At 50.7% G+C, this 20,644-nt stretch overlaps 1 protein-coding gene across 1 annotated transcript in view; it reads right to left on the bottom strand.

Annotated features, from left to right (window-relative positions):
* LOC147084910 (uncharacterized) overlaps positions 1-20,644 on the bottom strand; it is a 37,518-nt gene that overhangs the window by 5,414 nt on the left and 11,460 nt on the right. The window contains exons 4-10 of the mRNA XM_085979621.1: positions 18,794-19,120; positions 16,762-17,067; positions 12,065-12,379; positions 9,374-9,679; positions 8,234-8,539; positions 4,663-4,956; positions 2,816-2,935 (exon numbers count right to left, since the gene is read on the bottom strand). Of these exons, the coding sequence (XP_085835747.1) occupies positions 2,816-2,935; positions 4,663-4,956; positions 8,234-8,539; positions 9,374-9,679; positions 12,065-12,379; positions 16,762-17,067; positions 18,794-19,120 (1,974 nt within the window). The remainder of the gene's footprint in view (positions 1-2,815; positions 2,936-4,662; positions 4,957-8,233; positions 8,540-9,373; positions 9,680-12,064; positions 12,380-16,761; positions 17,068-18,793; positions 19,121-20,644) is intronic.

Genomic DNA, 20,644 nt, shown 5'->3' with positions numbered 1-20,644 from the left:
GGAACAAGGATGTCTTGCTGCAGTTGTACAGGGCCTTGGTGAGACCACATCTTGAGTACTGTGTGCAGTTTTGGTCGCCTTATCTGAGGAAGGATGTTCTTGCCATGGCAGGAGTTCAGCGAAGATTCACCAGGCTGATACCTGGGATGGCAGGAATGACGTATGAGGAGAGATTTGGTCGATTGGACTTGTACCCACTGGAGTTTAGAAGAATGAGAGGTGATCTCATTGAAACTTATAAAATTCTGACAGGACTGGACAGACTAGATGCAGGAAGGATGTTCCCGATGGTCGGGGAGTCCAGAGCCAGGGGACACAGTCTAAGGATAAAGGGTAGGCCATTTAGGACAGAAATGAGGAGGAATTTCTTCACCCAGAGAGTGGTGAACCTGTGGAACTCTCTACCACAGAAGGCGGTGGAGGCCAGTTCATTAAATATATTCAAGAAGGAGTTGGATATATTTCTTAAGGCTAAAGGGATCAAGGGATATGGGGAGAAGGCAGGGACCGGGTACTGACTTTGGATGATCAGCCATGATCGCATTGAATGGCGGAGCAGGCTCGAGGGGCCGAATGGCCTACTCCTGCTGCTATCTTCTGTGTTTCTATGTTATGTAATAATCTTTTATGTGGCACCTTATCGAATGACTTTTGGAAATCCAAATATACTACATCCACTTGTTCCCCTTTATCCACCCTGCTAGATACATCCTCAAAAAACTCCAATAAATTTGTCAAACACGATTTCCCTTTCATAAAACCATGTTGACCCTGCCTAATCATGTTATGATTTTCTAAGTGACTTGATACGATTTCCTTGCACTGGGACAAACCAGCACAAACCAGGTTGTTTTTGTGACTGGAAGCTCGTGTCCAGTGGGGTACCGCAGGGATCGGTGCTGGGTCCCTTGCTGTTTGTAGTGTACATTGATGATTTCGATATGAATGTAGGAGGTATGATCAGTAAGTTCGCAGATGACACGAAAATTGGCGGAGTGGTAAATAACGAGGAGGGAAGCCTCAGGCTACACGACGATATAGACGGGGTGGTCAGATGGGCAGAACAGTGGCAAATGGAATTTAACCCTGAAAAATGTGAGGTGATGCATTTTGAGAGGACTAACAAGGCTAGGGAATACACAATGAATGGTAGGATCCTAGGAAGGACAGAGGATCAGAGGGACCTTGGTGTGCATGTACATAGATCTCTGAAGGCAGCAGGACAGGTAGATAAGGTGGTTAAAAAGGCATATGGGATACTTGCCTTCATTAGCCGAGGCATAGAATATAAGAGCAGGGAGGTTATGATGGAGCTGCACAAAACGCTAGTTAGGCCACAGCTGGAATACTGTGTGCAGTTCTGGTCGCCACACTATAGGAGGGATGTGATTGCATTGGAGAGGGTGCAGAGGAGATTCACCAGGATGTTACCTGGGCTGGAGCGCTTCAGCTATGAAGAGAGACTGGACAGGCTGGGGTTGTTTTCCTTAGAGCAGAGAAGGCTGAGGGCGGGGACCTGATTGAGGTGTACAAATTTATGAGGGGCATAGATAGGGTAGATAGAAAGGAACTTTTCCCCTTAGTAGAGGGGTCAATAACCAGGGGGCATAGTTTCAAGGTAAGGGGCAGGAGGTTTAGAGGGGATTTAAGGAAAAACTTTTTCACCCAGAGGGTGGTTGGAATCTGGAACTCACTGCCTGAAAGGGTGGTAGAGGCAGGAACCCTCACAACATTCAAGAAGCATTTAGATGAGCACTTGAAACACCATAGCATACAAGGCTACGGACCAAGTGCTGGAAAATGGGATTAGAATAGACAGGGCTTGATGGCTGGCGTGGACACGACGGGCCGAAGGGCCTCTTTCTGTGCTGTTTAACTCTATGGGGTCGATTTTCATTGCCCCGTGGAGTCGGGATTGGAGGCGTGCGGGGGGTTAAAGTCGCGAATTCGGGGGTCCCGACACCACCCCGCCCCCAACCCGCCTCCATGTAAGGTTCAAAGGAGGCGGGTACCCGCCCCGCACTGGGACCCGCCTACCCGAAGCAGGAAGGGATTAGTGCCAATTAACTGCCTGTTAACAGGTAGTTAACAGGCAGTTTTTAGCCTAATCCCTATTTTTAAGCTTGAACTTTGGGATTCCCGATGGTTCCAAACCACGGCAAGTTGGAGGAGTCGGGCCGCGGGTTGAAGGACTTGGAGGGGTCGAGATGTCCGGTGTTCAGGTGAGTGATGGATGCACGAGTGCAAAGGTAAGTGTGTTTGGTGTGTCTAAAGTGTGTAAAGAAGTTTAAATTACCTGTACTTACCTTTTCAGCCTTCCTTCCTCTAGGCTTCGGGAGTCCATCATCTCACCGGCACAGAAAGCAGAATGGCCGCGAACTGTCAAAACTGACATCCTTCAGCTTTCTGTGCCGGTGAGATTTCTAACTGAGTCTGTGTAGAAGGACTCAGGTTAGAAGTAAGACTGTCAGTGTTCGACAGCTTCAAACAGCTGTGAAACACTGATATTTCATTTGTCAAAACCTCTTGACAGATGAAATTTCAGTCTGTGACATCACCTGTTGCCGGGTGGCCCTTAATTGGCCTGCTGAGCCCGCTGGGCGGGCTCGACAAGGTCAATCAAGTTAAAATCGCGTGGATTGGCCGCATCTCGATGGAGGCAGGACTACAACCCCGAAAGTTGTAGTCCCGCCTCCTTCCCGACTTCTGAATGAAAATCACCCCCCATGACTATGAGCACCCCCGAGCGCGGACTCCAGACTGGCTGTCGAAGGAAATGATGAGAACACGAAGCCGAGACCGTTTCTTGCCTTACCTCCTGTCGGTTTACAACACCCGCCTCCCTTCCAGTGAATGGCCGCAAACAGAACCACTGCCAAGGCAACAACCGCACTCCCCAGGCACAATCCAATCACGGTCAGCTGGGAATTCGAATCTGTGAAAACAAATGGGTGATCGCATCACAAAGTGCCCTTGACGTTGCCCCGTTTAACCAATTCTTCCACGTTGCGTCCGTCAGACTTCACGATTCCCTTTGCGCTTAAATATTACAGGGTTGGGGGTAATATTTTGGCATGGATAAAGGGGATTGGCTAACTAACAGAAAACAGAGAGTCGGGATCAATGGCTCATTTTCCGGTTTGCAATCACTAACTAGTGGGGTGCCACAGGGATGAGTGCTGGGGCCTCAACTATTTACAACCTATATAGAAACATAGAAGATAGGAGCAGGAGTAGGCCATTCGGCCCCTCGAGCCATTTAATGAGATCATGGTTGATCATCCAAATTCAGTACCCTGTCCCTGCCTTCTCCCCATATCCCTTGATCCCTTTAGCCTTAAGAAATATATCCAACTCCTTCTTGAATATATTTAATGAATTGGCCTCAACTGCCTTGTGTGGTAGAGAATTCCACAGGTTCACCACTCTCTGGGTGAAGAAATTCCTCCTCATCTCAGTCCTAAATGGCTCACCCCTTATCCTTAGACTGTGACCTCTGGTTCTGGACTCCCCGGCCATCGGGAACATCCTTCCTGCATCTAGTCTGTCTAGTCCTGTTAGAATTGTATAAGTTTCAATGAGATCCCCTCTCATTCTTCTAAACTCTAGCGAATATAAGCCCAATCGACCCAATCTCTCTTCATATGTCATCCCTGCCATCCCAGGTATCAGTCTGGTGAATCTTCGCTGCACTCCCTCCATGGCAAGAACATCCTTCCTCAGATAAGGCGACCAAAACTGCACACAATACTCAAGGTGTGGTTTCACCAAGGCCCTGTACAACTGCAGCAAGACATCCTTGTTCCTGTACTCGAATCCTCTCGCTACAAAGGCCAACATACCATTTGCCTTCTTAACCGCCTGCCGTACCTGCATGCTTACCTTCAGCGACTGGTGCACAAGGACACCCAGGTCTCGTTGCACTTCCCCTTCTTCCAATCTATTGCCGTTCAGATAATAATCTGCCTTCCTGTTTTCGCCACCAAAGTGGATAACCTCGCATTTATCCATGAAAGAGTTAAAAGGGCTAAAATAACGGAATTGAGGAACCGAGCATATATCCAACCATATAAGGAGTTGGTATGTACATGTCCCATAGGGAAGTATGGTGCAATGTGGTCAAATGGTCAAACTGTCAGTTGCTACCTGAATAATGTGCACAAACCGTTAGCTACTAATTGAGGAATGTGGTAAAGATATCATATGGGGTCACAGGACTATGTAACGGTCAAAAGGAGCACACGGGTCGCAAGAATTTGCACCCAAAATCAACTGTATGATGTAAGCCACTACTTAGAACAAAAAAACTGTATGTAAGGCAGGGGATCTTAGCGATCGGGAAGCATTCATCCCAGGATGGTTGACTCCCCTGTCGACTTGTAAATAAAGTTGCTTACTGAACGAACCTCCGGATTACGAGTGATTGATTGGGAATAAGGCGGACGTCGACCCTTTATATCAGAGGGTCCGTCTCGGGGAGAAGATGATCTCCCGGTTTACCCGTACAATCCGCATTTTACTGCATCTGCCCAATCACCCAACCTGTCCAAATCACACTGGAGTTTCTCGGCATCCTCCTCACAGCACACACGCCCACCCAGCTTTGTGTCGTCTGCAAACTTGGTTTGTGTCTGAGGTAATTCATTATTCAATCCCACTCACCCGGCAGTGGCGGGGCCACCAGCTCGCTGTATGACGACCTCAGCAATCGGCCGGCCGCTGGCGTTTCGGACAAGCAGGTGTAGTGGACGTCAGCGGCCGAACTTACATTCGAGATGAGAAAGGTCGCGGTAACGCCCGACAACAGAGCACGTGCAACTTGAGTAGGTTGACCGTCGAGAACCCGGTACAAGTACATTCTACATCCCGGGCACGGCACAGGGACCGTGCAGTTAATAACGTACTCCTTAGACGTGCTGCGGTAGGAGATGGATATCGTCGGCTTGGCGGGGCGGGCTGCGGAAGAGAGGCACGTTTTTATTCGGTACAGTTCCTTCCTGTAATTTGCTTATTTCAACATAATGCTGGAAATGATTCCATTGCATCGGGCAATGAACGGCATAAATCATGGACGGTGTAGAAAGAAAGAAAGGAAAGAAGGAAGGAAGGAAGGAAGATAAGAAAGAAAGAAGGAAGGAAGATAAGAAAGAAAGAAGGAAGGAAGGAAGGAAGGAAGGAAGGAAGGAAGGAAGGAAGGAAGATAAGAAAGAAAGAAGGAAGGAAGATAAGAAAGAAAGAAGGAAGGAAGGAAGGAAGGAAGGAAGGAAGGAAGGAAGATAGGAAAGAAAGAAGGAAGGAAGGAAGATAAGAAAGAAAGAAGGAAGGAAGATAAGAAAGAAGGAAGGAAGGAAGGAAGGAAGGAAGGAAGGAAGGAAGGAAGGAAGGAAAGAAGGAAGGAAGGAAGGAAGGTAAGAAAGAAAGAAGGAAGGAAGATAGGAAAGAAGGAAGGAAGGAAGGAAGATAAGAAACAAAGAAGGAAGGAAGGAAGGAAGATAAGAAAGAAGGAAGGGAGGAAGATAAGAAAGAAGGAAGGAAGGAAGGAGGATAAGAAAGAAAGAAGGAAGGAAGGAGGATAAGAAAGAAAGAGAGAAAGAAAGAAAGAGAGAAAGAAAGAAAGAAAGAGAGAAAGAAAGAGAGAAAGAAGGAAGGAAGGAAGGAACGAACGAAAGAAGGAAGGAAAGACAGACAGACAGACAGACAGACAGACAAAGAAGGCAGGAAAGAAAGAAGGTAAGAAAGAAAGAAAGAAAGAAGGTAGGATTGAAAGAAAGAAAGACTTGCATTTCTATAGCGCCTTTCACGACCTCCGGACGTTCCAAAGCGTTTTACAGCCAATGAGGCACTTTTGGAATTGCAGTCACTGTTGTAAGGTGGGTAACGCGGCAGCCCGTTAGCGCACAGCAAGCTCCCACTAACAGCAATGCGATAACGACCAGATAGTCTGTTTTAGTGACATTGGTTGAGGGATAAATATTGGCCCCAGGACACCGGGGAGAACTCCCCCCACTGCTCTTCTTCGAAATAGTGGCCGTGGGATCTTTTACATCCACCCGAGAGGGGAGACGGGGCCTCGGTTTAACGTCTCATCCGAAAGACGGCACCTCCGACAGTGCGGCACTCCCTCAGCACCGCACTGGGTGTGTCAGCCTAGATTTTTATGCTCAAGTCTCTGGAGTGGGACTTGAACCCCCAACCTTCTGACTCAGAGTCGAGCGATAAATATTGAGCGATAAATTTTGTTTCTTAACTTGTCCCATTACCATCTCTTTTTGCCTTGTACCATCATCCCTTTTGTCATGTAATCTCTCTTGCCTTCCATCCTATCACAGACCTTCACTTTTGTTCTTTCCTCCTCTCCTACATTCCCTGCCTCTACACTTGCTTAAAACCTGTCACATCTCGAACTTTTTCCAGTTCTGATGAAAGGTCTTCGACCTGAAACGTTAACTCTATTTCTCTCTTGAGTACTTCCAGGGGTATATTGTAGATCAGTGACTGTAAGTGGGGTTGGGAGCTGGTCTACAGAGCAGTAGTGATACCCGCACTCATGTACGCCTCAGAGACATGGACCATGTACAGGAGGCACCTCAAAGCACTGGAGAGGTACCACCAACGCTGCCTCCGCAAGATCCTGCAAATCCATTGGCAGGATGGGCGCACCAACGTCAGTGTTCTTGCTCAGGCCAACATCCCCAGCATCGAAGCTTTGACCACGCTCGATCAGTTCCGATGGACGGGTCACATTGTCCGCATGCCCGATACGAGACTCCCGAAACAAGCGCTCTACTCGGAGCTCCGACACGGCAAGAGAGCCCCCAAGTGGGCAGAGGAAACACTTCAAGGACACCCTCAAAGCCTCCTTGAAAAAGTGTAACATTCCCCACCTACACCTGGGAATCCCTGGCCCAAGACCAGAGTGCAAAGTGGAGGAGAAGCATCCGGGAAGGCGCCGAACACCTCGAGTCTCTTCGCCGGGAGCAAGCGGAAGCCAAGCACAAGGAGCGCACGTCAACCCAAGCACCCCACCCACCCGCCCCTTCAACCACCGTCTGCCCCACCTGTGACAGAGACTGTAGGTCCTGCATTGGACTCATCAGTCACCTGAGAACTCATTTTTAATGTGGAAGCAAGTCATCCTCGGTTCCGAGCGACTGCCTAAGAAGAAGGGGAGCAAGTGTGGAGTGACAAGCGATAAATAAGCAGTAACATGAAACAATATATATATATATTCACAATATATATTAATGATCTAGATGAGGGAACTAGATGTAATATCTCCAAGTTTGCAGATGGCACAAAGCTGGGTGGGCGTGTGTGCTGTGAGGAGGATGCAGAGAAACTCCAGTATGATTTGGACAGGTTGGGCGATTGGGCAGATGCATGGCAGATGCAGTATAATGTGGATAAATGCAAGGTTATCCACTTTGGTGGCAAAAACAGGAAGGCGAATTATTATCTGAACGGCAATAGATTGGGAAAAGGGGAAGTGCAACGAGACCTGGGTGTCCTTGTGCACCAGTCGCTGAAGGTAAGCATGCAGGTGCAGCAGGCGGTTAAGAAGGGAAATGGTATGTTGGCCTTCATAGTGAGAGGATTCAAGTACAGGAACAAGGATGTCTTGCTGCAATTGTACAAGGCCTTGGTGAGACCACACCTTGAATATTATGTGCAGTTTTGGTCGCCTTATCTGAGGAAGGATGTTCTTGCCATGGAAGGAGTTCAGCGAAGATTCACCAGACTGATACCTGGGATGGCAGGGATGACGTATGAAGAGAGATTGGGTCGATTAGGTTTATATTCACTGGAGTTTAGAAGAATGAGAGGGGGTCTCATTGAAACTTATAAAATTCTAACAGGAATGGACAGACTAGATGCAGGAAGGATGTTCCCGATGGCGGGGGAGTCCAGAACCAGGGGTTACAGTCAAAGGATAAGGGGTAAGCCATTTAGGACTGAGATGAGGGGGAATTTCTTCACCCAGAGAGTGGTGAACCTGTGTAATTCTCTACCACAGAAGGCAGTTGAGGCCAATTCATTAAATATATTCAAGAGGGAGTTGGATATATTTCTTGAGGCTTAAGGGATCAAGGGATATGGGGAGAAAGCAGGGACAGGGTACTGAATTTGAATGATCAGCTATGATCTCATTAAATGGCGGAGTGGGTTCGAGGGGCCGAATGGCCTACTCCTGCTCCTATCTGCTATGTATCTGTGATTCTATGGCCTTGCTTACCTCTTACTGTTAAGGGAAGAGCTTCACTCACACTAGAGTTCACCATTCTCCATTCTACCTGTGCACGATACCGACACGTGTAATTGCCTTCATCCTCGACGTCCGCGCTTTCAATTGGAAAGTTGCAAGGGTGCTCGCCTCTGCCGGGAGTATTAGAAATAAGCGGGCTTGTCGGGTCGCTCTTCTGCAGGTAACACGTCTTCTCGGTGTATCTTTGCGGAGCCGTGCATACTATGGTGGTCGACTGTCCTTTCAGGAGGAAAGGCAGGTTGGGTCGCAGTGCTATGGAAGGCTTGGGCAAGTTATCTACGGGTCAAAGCAGAAACCCCGTTAAATAGGAAGAGAGCCAGACCACTTCAACAAACGACATTGGCCCAGAAATTCGGGTCGGGGGGCTTCCTGCGGGTGCAAGCCCCCGACCTGCACTTACCTAGCACGCCGGCCGTTGAGCTGTGGGCCCCCGTGGGATTCCGATCCTGGGCCTCCTCCAAATGCAGGCGCGCAGTGCTTGCGTATCCCAGGGGCGCAGTTAGTTCGAAGCGTCCCCTGGGATCACGTGGGCCATGGAGAGCCAATGGTAGCAGGGAATGCTTCATTCATAAATTTGACAGGAAGACCTGTCAAACCTATAAATACTATAAGCCCCAAAACATCACTAAAACGTCAAATAAATTTAAAAAAACATCACATTTTTAAATTACATGAAATAACTATTTTAAACAATAATTTAAATTTTTGAAAAAATTATTTACATTTTCTAACAGGGCTAAAAATAAACTTATCTTTCTTTAAAGTATTTAAAAATAATAAACCTATGGAAAAAATGTTTTGATTTTAATTAATTCACCACTTACCTTGTTAAAAGCAGGCCTTGCGACTGCTTTTTACACGTGTAACTCCTGGAGACTTACCCTCCCGGAGAATCCTGCAAAAAAAACGTAAGTTCCAGGTGCACGCGCTGCCTCTCCGGCGCACGCGTTCCACCTTTCAACCCCTTCTTTCAGGGGAACGGAAGTTCCGGTTTCCCGCGCATGCGCAGTGCATGCACGCAACCGGCACTTTCGTCGGGCATACGCATGAGTACCCCGTGCGTAGTCACCCGTGGAGACCCGAATTTCTGGGCCTACGTAATGAACTCACCAATCACAGTCACGGACACTTGATCGCTCGGCGTAGACTGATACACTCTTCCGTATTCTTCCAGCTCATAGGTGCACGTGTAGTTGCCTCCGTCTGTGACGTTTGCGTTGGCGACGGTGAAGGTTACGGAACGGCGCGCCGTCTCCGCCGCGACACAAGTGGGGGAGGCGCCCGTTACCGTCTTGCATAAGCGGAAGGTGCTCTCGGCGTCCAGGCTGGGCGTGGCGCAGGTGAAGTCGAAGCTCTCGCCTTTTACAAATACACCTGACGATCTTATAAGAGTGATCGTCGGTCTGGTTTGTCGAGCTGAAAAAGGTTTGGATAAGAAACAGGTGGAAAACAGTGACAGGATCGGACAAAGTCAACATGGATTTACAAAAGGTAAATCGTGCTTGACTAATCTACTGGAATTTTTTGAGGATGTAACTGGTAGAATAGATAAGGGAGAACCAGTGGATGTGGTGTATTTGGACTTTCAGAAGGCTTTCGATAAGGTCCCGCATAAGAGATTAGCGTGTAAAGTTAAGGCACATGGGATTGGGGGCAAGGTATTGACTTGGATAGAGAACTGGTTGGCAGACAGGAAGCAAAGAGTTGGAATAAACGGGTCTTTTTCCGAGTGGCAGGCAGTGACTAGTGGGGTACCGCAAGGATCGGTCCTTGGACCCCAGCTATTCACAATATATATTAATGATCTAGACAAGGGAACTAGATGTAATATCTCCAAGTTTGCAGATGACACAAAGCTGGGTGGGCGTGTGTGCTGTGAGGAGGATGCCGAGAAACTCCAGGATGATTTGGACAGGTTGGGTGATTGGGCAGATGCATGGCAGATGCAATATAACGTGGATAAATGTGAGGTTATCCACTTTGGTGGCAAAGACAGGAAGGCAGATTATTATCTGAATGGCAATAGATTGGGAGAAGGGGAAGTGCAACGAGACCTGGGTGTCCTTGTGCACCAGTCGCTGAAGGTAAGCATGCAGGTGCAGCAGGCGGTTAAGGCGGCAAATGGTTTGTTGGCCTTCGTAGTGAGACACAGGCAGACCAGGCTGCCAAGAGAAGACAGGATATGCTCTCACTGCAGTCAGGGAATAGTTGAGACAGAGATGCACTTCCTCACAGCCTGTGGAAAATATCAGGGCATCAGAGAGAATTTCTACCTAAAATTCTCACAAATATGCCCTGAATTCAGAAATCTGACTGACAACCAAAAACTCCCATTCCTACTGGGGGAGGAGAGAAGCTGTGTAACACTGGCGGCACACTATGTTACAGCTTGCCATGAACAGAGGGACAACCAGTAAACTAAGACAAGAGTATATATAAACAAGGCGAATGTATAATTATAAACTCAGGGATATACCTGTTTATACACTGTATGAATGGAACCGCGTTTATGTGTTCAACCATAAATGTATTTTGATGCTTTGGCAACATAAGATGTACCTTATCATGCCAATAAAGCGATTTGTATTATTGTATTGTATTGAGAGGATTCGAGTACAGGAGCAAGTATGTCTTGCTGCAGTTGTACAGGGCCTTGGTGAGACCACATCTTCAGTATTGTGTGCAGTTTTGGTCGCCTTATCTGAGGAAGGATGTTCTTGCCATGGAAGGAGTTCAGCGAAGATTCACCAGACTGATACCTGGGATGGCAGGAATGACGTATGAGGAGAGATTGGGTCGATTGGGCTTATACTCGCTGGAGTTTAGAAGAATGAGAGGGGATCTCATTGAAACTTATAAAATTCTGACAGGACTAGATAGACTAGATGCAGGAAGGATGTTCCCGATGGACGGGGAGTCCAGAACCAGGGCTCACAGTCTAAGGATAAGGGGCAAGCCATTTAGGACAGAAATGAGGAGGAATTTCTTCACCCAGAGAGTGGTGAACCTGTGGAATTCTCTACCACAGAAGGCAGTTGAGGCCAATTCAATAAATATATTCAAGAAGGGGTTAGATATATTTCTTAAGGCTAAAGGGATCAAGGGATATGGGGAGAAAGCAGGGACAGGGTACTGAATTTGGATGATCAGCCATGATCGCATTGAATGGTGGAACAGGCTCGAGGGGCCGAATGGCCTACTCCTGCTCCTATCTTCTATGTTTCAATGTTTCGATGATTCTCCAGATTGAATTGCATTGGCCACTGTTCTGCCCACCTGACCAGTGGCAGAATTTTTCGAGGGGGTGACTAGGTGTGTTGATGAGGATAGTGCAGTTCATGTAGTCTACATGGACTTCAGTAAGGCTTTTGACAAAGTCCCGCATGGGAGACTGGTCAAGAAGGTAAGAGTCCATGGGATCCAGGACAATTTGGCACATTGGATCCAAAATTGGCTTAGTGGCAGGAGGCAGAGGGTGATGGTCGAAGGTTGTTTTTCTGACTGGAAGCCTGTGTCCAGTGGTGTACCGCAGGGATCGGTGCTGGGTCCCTTGCTGTTTGCAGTGTACATCAATGATTTAGATATGAATGTAGGAGGTATGATCAGTAAGTTCGCAGGTGACACGAAAATTGGTGGAGTGGTAAATAGCGAGGAGGGAAGCCTCAGGCTACAGGACGATATCGACGGGTTGGTCAGATGGGCAGAACGGTGGCAAATGGAATTTAACCCTGAAAAGTGTGAGGTGATGCATTTTGGGAGGACTAACAAGGCAAGGGAATGCACAATCGCGCAAGAGCTCACCTGAGACGGTTACAGTCACAGCGCCGCTGTCGGTCGAGTTGTACCACCGCCCGAACCGCCGCACTCGGTACGCGCAGGCATAGCTCCCGCCATCGGTCAGTTCCAGGGGTGAGAGGGTGAAAGTCGCAAATGGGGACGGCACGGGTCCAGACCTCCCTCTCGGCTGCCGGGGCTCGGTCAGCTGGTACAGCGTGAAGCTGATGTCATCCAGGCCAGCGGGATACATCGGGATCGTGCAATGCAGCGAGAGGGAGTCCCCTTGGTAAAGCGCCTTCAACGGCGTCGGCAGGTAGAGTTTGGGGCCGATCGGCACATCTAGAACAAGCAAAGAACAACTGCGAGGTCAACAAGTAGCATCGTAGAACGGTTACAGCGCAGAAGGAGGCCATTCGGCCCGTCGAGCCCGTGCACGCTCTCTGCCAGAGCACTTCAACCAGTCCCACTCCCCAACCCTTTCCCCGTAGCCCTGCAAATCTTTTTCCTTCAGGTACTGATCCAATTCCGTTTGGAAAGCCACGATTGAGTCTGCCTCCACCGCCCTCTCAGGCAGCGCATTCCAGATCCTAACCACTCACTGCGTAAAAACGTTTTTCCTCATGTCGCCTTTGGATCTTCTGCCAATCACCTTAAATCTGTGTCCTCTGGTTCCCCACCCTTCCGCCAATGGGAACAGGTTCTCTCTATCTACTCTGTCTAGACCCTTCATCATTTTGAACACCTCTATCAAATCTCCTCTCAACCTTCTCTGCTCCAAGGAGAACAACCCCAGCTTCTCCAGTCTCTCCACATCACTGAAGTCCCTCATCCCTGGTACCATTCTGGTCAATCTCCCCCTTAACCTTCTCTGCTCTAAGGAGAACAATCCCAGATTCTCCAGTCTCTCCACATCACTGAAGTCCCTCATCCCTGGTCCCATTCTGGTCAATCTCCCCTTAACCTTCTCTGCTCTAAGGAGAACAACCCCAGCTTCTCCAGTCTATCCACATCACTGAAGTCCCTCATCCCTGGTACCATTCTGGTCAATCTCCCCTTAACCTTCTCTGCTCTAAGGAGAACAACCCCAGCTTCTCCAGTCTCTCCACATCACTGAAGTCCCTCATCCCTGGTACCCTTCTGGTCAATCTCCCCTTAACCTTCTCTGCTCTAAGGAGAACAATCCCAGCTTCTCCAGTCTCTCCACATCACTGAAGTCCCTCATCCCTGGTACCATTCTGGTCAATCTCCCCTTAACCTTCTCTGCTCTAAGGAGAACAACCCCAGCTTCTCCAGTCTCTCCACATCACTGAAGTCCCTCATCCCTGGTACCATTCTGGTCAACCTCCCCTTAACCTTCTCTGCTCTAAGGAGAACAATCCCAGCTTCTCCAGTCTCTCCACATCACTGAAGTCCCTCATCCCCGGTACCATTCTGGTCAATCTCCTCTTAACCTTCTCTGCTCTAAGGAGAACAATCCCAGCTTCTCCAGTCTCTCCACATCACTGAAGTCCCTCATCCCTGGTACCCTTCTGGTCAATCTCCTCTGCACCCTCTCTAAAGCCTTCACATCCTTCCTAAAGTACGGTGCCCAGAATTGGACACAATACTCCAGTTGTGGCCGAACCAGTGTTTTAGAAAGGTTCATCAGAACTTCCTTGCTTTTGTATTCTATTTATAAAACTCAGTTAGGAGCAGAAGCGGAAGGGTCGAGAACCAGAGGACACAGGTTTAAGGTGATTGGCAAAAGTACCAAAGGTGACATAAGGAATAATTCTTTACGCAGTGAGTGGTTAGGATCGGGAATGCACTGAGAGATTGGTGGCGGCTCCATCTACAAGACACAAGTCAGGAGTGTGATGGAATACTCTCCACTTGCCTGGATGAGTGCAGCTCCAACAGCACTCGAGAAGCTCGACACCATCCAGGAAAAAGCAGCCCCGCTTGATTGGCATTTCATCCACCACCTTAAACATTCACTCCCTCCACCACCGCCTGAGGGAGCACTGCAATGTTCGAGGTCCTGATGTTTGGATAACCGGTTAAAGCGAGGGACTCCTCTATCCTCTAAGTGCGATGTAATGGACCCCACGGCCACTATTGGAAGAAGAGCAGTGGGAGTTCTCCCCGGTGTCCTGGGGCCAATATTTATCCCTCAACCAACATCACTACAACAAAGGGCAGTGTCCCAACCATCTTCAGCTGCTTCATCAATGACCTTCCCTCCAACATAAGGTCAGAAATGTTCGCTGATGACTGCACAGTGTTCAGCGCCATTCACAATTCCTCAGATAATGAAGCAGTCCATGCCCGCATGCAACAAGACCTGGGCGACGTTCAGGCTTGGGCTGGTAAGTGCCAGGTAACATTTGCGCCACAGAAGTGCCAACCAATGACTATCTCCAACAAACGAGAGTCTAACCACCGCCCCTTGACATTCAACAGCATTACCATCGCCGAATCCCCCACCATCAACATCCTGGGGGGTCACCATTGACCAGAAACTTAACTGGACCAGCCACATAAATACTGTGGCTACAAGAGCAGGTCAGAGGCTGGGTATTCTGCAGTGAGTGTCTCACCTCCCGACTCCCCAAAGCCTTTCCACCATCTACAAGGCACAAGTCAGGAGTGTGATGGAATACTCTCCACTGGCCTGGATGAGTGCAGCTCCAACAACACTCAAGAAGCTCGACACCATCCAGGACAAAGCATCCCGCTTGATTGGCACCCCGTCCACCACCTTAAGCACTCACTCCCTCCACCACCGGCGCACCGTGGCTGCAGTGTGTACCATCTACAAGATGCACTGCAGCAACTCGCCAAGGCTTCTTCGGCAGCACCTCCCAAACCCGCGACCTCTTCCACCTCGAAGGACAAGGGCAGCAGGCGCGTGGGAACACCACCACCTCCAAGTTCCCCTCCAGGTCACACACCATCCTGACTTGGAAATATATCGGCCGATCCTTCATCGTCGCTGGGTCAAAATCCTGGAACTCCCTCCCTAACAGCGCTGTGGGAGCACCTTCACCACACGGACTGCAGCGGTTCAAGAAGGCGGCTCACCACCACCTTCTCAAGGGCAATTAGGGATGGGCAATAAATGCTGGCCTTGTGAGCGATGCCCACATCCCATAAACGAATTTTAAAAAAAGATTCCATCATGGATTTCAAAAAGGGAATTGTGTAAGTACCTGAAGGAAAAATATTTGCAGGGTTACGGGGAAAGGGCGGGGGAGTGGGACTAACTGAAGTGCTCCGGCAGAGAGCCAGCATGCCCTCGGCGGGCCGAATGGCCTCCTTCTGTGCTGTAACCGTTCTAAGGATGGCAACATGGACCACTTTCCACACCTCGGGAGCCCACTATCAACAAGGGCAGACGTCGACGACGAAGTCCAACACTGCCTTCAGTGTGCCAGTGCAGCCTTCGGTCGCCTGAGGAAGAGAGTGTTTGAAGACCAGGACCTCAAACCCGGCACTAAGCTCATGGTCTACAGAGCAGTAGTGATACCATCCCTGTTGTATGCCTCAGAGACAAGGACCATGTACAGCAGGCACCTCAAAGCACTGGAGAGGTACCACCAACGTTGCTTCTGCAAGATCCTGCAAATCCAACGTCAGTGTTCTTGCTCAGGCTAACATCCCCAGCATCGAACCTTTGACCACGCTCGATCAGCTCCGATGGGCGGGTCACATCATCCGCATGCCCGATACGAGACTCCCAAAACAAGCGCTCTACTCGGAGCTCCGACATGGCAAGGGAGCCCCAGGTGGGCAGAGGAAACACTTCAAGGACACCCTCAAAGCCTCCTTGAAAAAGTGTAACATCCCCACCGACACCTGGGAATCCCCGGCCCAAGACCGCACAAAGTGGAGGAGAAGCATCCGGGAAGGCGCCGAACACCTCGAGTCTCTTCGCCGGGAGCAAGCGGAAGCCAACGCAGGCAGCGCACGTCAACCCAAGCACCCCACCCACCGGCCCCTTCAACCACTGTCTGCCCCACCTGTGACAGAGACTGTAGATCCTGCATTGGACTCATCAGTCACCTGAGAACTCATTTATAACGTGGAAGCAAGTCATCCTCGGTTCCAAGGGACTGCCTAAGAAAAGAAGAATGTCTATGATTCGATGATTCTACAAAGACAGGATGGGCCGAATGGACTCATTCTGTCCTGTATGATTTTACGGGATAGAAATTCAACCCGAGCAGCATTGCAAAACGGATCTGCTGCCCGTCACAAGCAATGCCCGATATTGAACGTCAGGCGCAGCCTCCCAAGGGCGGCCGATTTGCCGTCACCCATTTCTGCGACGCTGCCCCAGTCGAATATCTCGCCGCCCCCCCCACATCCCCCCGGCTTCCACGATCGCATGGTGGGGGGGAATTTGAACTTCTGCGATGCCTCCCCAGTCGAAGATCTCAGCCCCCCACCCCCCCCCACTTCCACGATCGAATGGAGGGGAGGAATTAGAACTTCTGCGATGCCGCCCCAGTTGAATATCTCACCCCCCCAACCCCCCCTTCCACGATCGCACGGAGGGGGGAAATTCAAACTTCTGCGATGCCACCCCAGTCGAATATCTCAGCCCCCCCAACACCCCGGCTTCCACGATCGCACGGAGACGGGGTTATTTGAACTTCTGCGATGCCGTCCCAGTCGAATATCTCACCCCCCCTCCCCGGCTTCCACGATCGTACGGAGGGGAGGTGATTCGAACTCACACGCCACGGTCACCAGCACGCTCTCGCTCGAGGTGGAGTTGAAGTCTGCCCCCCGCGACGACATCCCGTAGTGACAGCTGTAACGGCCCTCGGCCATCGTGTCGAGGGCCCGGGCCGTGAAAGCGGCGGAGTGGCCCCCGCGGCGGGCCCGCTGGAACGGAACCGGCTCCTCCCCGTCCAGCCTGCTGAGGTAGAACCCGGTGACCGAGTAGTGACTGTGGGTCGCGCAGTCGATTCTGACAGTCTCTCCCCGGCGGAAACTCCCAGACAGACGGTTTAGAGAGATCGATGGCGGAGGTGGAGAATCTGTAAACACAAGCAATCAGTCGGTTAACTCGACAATTCGAACAAGGTTCTTTCCCCCTGGCTGAAGTGTTGGGGTTGGAGTATGAGAGTAAGGAAGTCTTGCTACAATTGTACAGGGCCTTGGTGAGACCACACCTGGAGTACTGTGCACAGTTTTGGTCTCCTTATCTAAGGAAGGAGATACTTGCCTTGGAGGCGGTGCAACGAAGGTTCACTAGATTGATTCCTGGGATGAGAGGGTTGTCCTATGAGGAGAGATTGAGTAGATTGGGCCGATACTCTCTGGACTTTAGAAGAATGAGAGGTGATCTCATTGAAACATATAAGATTCTGAGGGGGATTGACAGGGTAGATGCTGAGAGGCTGCTTCCCCCTGGCTGGAGAGTCTCGAACCAGGGGTCACAGTCTCAGGAAAGGGGTTGGCCATTGAGGACTGAGATGAGGAGGAATTTCTTCACTCAGAGGGTGGTGAATCTTTGGAATTCTCTGCCCCGGAGGGCTGTGGAGGCTGGGTCATTGAATACATTTAAGGTGGAGATAGACAGATCTTTGAACGATAGGGGAGTCAAGGGTTATGGGGAGCGGGCAGGGAAGTGGAGTTGGTGCCAAGATCAGATCAGCCATGATCTCATTGAATGGCGGAGCAGGCTCGAGGGGCCGAATGGCCGACTCCTGCTCCTATGTCTTATGTTCTTGGACAGGTTGGGTGATTGGGCAGATGCAGTATAATGTGGATAAATGCGAGGTTATCCACTTTGGTGTCAAAAACAGGAAGGCAGGTTATTATCTGAACGGCGATAGATTGGGAGAAGGGGAAGTGCAACGAGACCTGGGTGTCCTTGTGCACCAGTGGCTGAAGGTAAGCATGCAGGTGCAGCAGGCGGTTAAGAAGGCAAATGGTATGTTGGCCTTCGTAGCGAGAGGATTCGAGTAGAGGAGCAAGGATGTCTTGCTGCAGTTGTACAGGGCCTTGGGGAGACCACACCTTGAGTATTGTGTGCAGTTTTGATTCCCTTATCTGAGGAAGGATGTTCTTGCCATGGAGGGAGTGCAGCGAAGATTCACCAGACTGATACCTGGGATGGCAGGGATGACGTATGAGGAGAGATTGGGTCGAGTGGGCTTATACTCGCTGGAGTTTAGAAGAATGAGAGGGGATCTGATTGAAACATATAAAATCCTAACAGGACTGGACAGACTGGATGCAGGAAGGATGTTCCCGATGGTCGGGGGAGTCCAGAACCAGAGGTCACAGTCTAAGGATAAGGGGTAAGCCATTTAGGACTGAGATTAGGAGGAATTTCTTCACCCAGAGAGTGGTGAACCTGTGGAATTCTCTACCACAGAAGGCAGTTGAGGCCAATTCATTAAATATATTCAAGAAGGAGTTGGATATATTTCTTAAGGCTAAAGGGATCAAGGGATATGGGGAGAAAGCAGGGACAGGGTACTGAATTTAGATGATCATATGGTGGTCTAGTTGTATCCTTCACTAGTTCCCGTTAAGAATGTCCTGCGCAAGCTGGGCCCATGCCCAAGTATTTATAGTCTCCCTGGACAGCGCCACCCGTAGGCTGCTCACTTTTATTTCATAAGTCTTTCACTCATGAACGACTGATTCATGTCACTATGTACATGCACAAATGCATCTATGATGTTCGCCCTCTGCTACTCCACGTGGTTGCGCGTTCCGCAAGCGCGCCCGCCTCCCCGCTGGCGCTCTTACCGGTGCACGAGACCCCCACGTCGTCGGAATGGGTGCAGTCGTGAGCTTGGTGTGACAGGGCGGAGCAGAGCCAGAAGGAGGACTCGCTGCCGGTGCACCGGACGCGGTGCAGCCAGATGGGACCGCTGCCTTGGCCGTAGACCCAGGAGTCGGCGGAGAGCTCGGCAAAGCCGCAGTTGAGGTCCCGGCAGACGACGTCGGCGTTGGCGATGGCCCAGCCCTCCTCGCAGACCGTGCCCCAGGCGCCGTTGTAGAACACCTCCAGCCTACCGGCGCACGGGTTAGCTCCGCCGGCCAGTCTCAGGTTAACATCATCAGATACGAAATCTGCCGTCACAAAGATGGAAAGGTTATAGGAACGTAGGAACAGGAGGAGGCCCATTCAGCCCCCTCGAGCCTGTTACACAGGAACAGGAGGAAGCCCATTCAGCCCCTCGAGCCTGTTACACAGGAACAGGAGGAGGCCCATTCAGCCCCTCGAGCCTGTTACACAGGAACAGGAGGAGGCCCATTCAGCCCCCTCGAGCCTGTTACACAGTAACAGGAGGAAGCCCATTCAGCCCCTCGAGCCTGTTACACAGGAACAGGAGGAGGCCCATTCAGCCCCTCGAGCCTGTTACACAGGAACAGGAGGAGGCCCATTCAGCCCCTCGAGCCTGTTACACAGCAACAGGAGGAGGCCTATTCAGCCTCCTCGAGCCTGTTACACAGGAACAGGAGGAGGCCCAATCAGCCCATCGAGCCTGTTACACAGGAACAGGAGGAGGGCCATTCAGCTCCTCGAGCCTGTTACATAGGAACAGTAGGAGGCCCATTCAGCCTGTTACACAGCAACAGGAGGAGGCCCATTCAGCTCCTTGAGCCTGTTAGACAGGAACAGGAGGAGGCCCATTCAGCCCCTCGAGCCTGTTACACAGGAACAGGAGGAGGCCCATTCAGCCCCTCGAGCCTGTTACACAGGAACAGGAGGAGCCCCATTCAGCCCCCTCGAGCCTGTTACACAGGAACAGGAGGAGGCCCATTCAGCCCCCTCGAGTCTGTTACACAGGAACAGGAGGAGGCCCGTTCAGCCCCTCGAGTCTGTTACACAGGAACAGGAGGAGGCCCATTCAGTCCCTCGAGCCTGTTACACAGGAACAGGAGAAGGCCCATTCAGCCCCTCGAGTCTGTTACACAGGAACAGGAGGAGGCCCATTCAGCCCCCTCGAGCCTGTTACACAGGAACAGGAGGAGGCCCATTCAGCCCCTCGAGTCTGTTACACAGGAACAGGAGGAGGCCCATTCAGCCCCCTCGAGCCTGTTACACAGGAACAGGAGGAGGCCCATTCAGTCCCTCGAGCCTGTTACACAGGAACAGGAGGAGGCTCATTCAGCCCCTCGAGTCTGTTACACAGGAACAGGAGGAGGCCCATTCAGCCCCCTCGAGCCTGTTACACAGGAGCAGGAGGAGGCCCATTCAGTCCCTCGAGCCTGTTACACAGGAACAGGAGAAGGCCCATTCAGCCCCCTCGAGCCTGTTAGACAGGAACAGGAGGAGGCCCATTCAGCCCCTCGAGCCTGTCACACAGGAACAGGAGGAGGCCCATTCAGCCCCCTCGAGCCCGTTACACAGGAACAGGATGAGGCCCATTCAGCCCCTCGAGCCTGTTAAACAGGAACAGGAGGGGGCCCATTCAGTCCCTCGAGCCCGTTACACAGGAACAGGAGGAGGCCCATTCAGCCCCTCGAGCCTGTTACACAGGAACAGGAGGAGGCCCATTCAGCCCATCGAGCCTGTTACAGAGGAACAGGAGGAGGTCCATTCAGCCCCTCGAGCCTGTTACACAGGAACAGGAGGAGGCCCGTTCAGCC

The sequence above is a fragment of the Somniosus microcephalus genome, unplaced genomic scaffold (genome assembly GCF_052327205.1).
Source record: "Somniosus microcephalus isolate GS21.2 unplaced genomic scaffold, FLI_Smic_1.0 unresolved_chr9, whole genome shotgun sequence".
NCBI classification, from domain to species: domain Eukaryota; kingdom Metazoa; phylum Chordata; class Chondrichthyes; order Squaliformes; family Somniosidae; genus Somniosus; species Somniosus microcephalus.
Note: the sequence above shows the minus strand (reverse complement) of the source record. Positions and strands in the feature narration are given on the sequence as shown.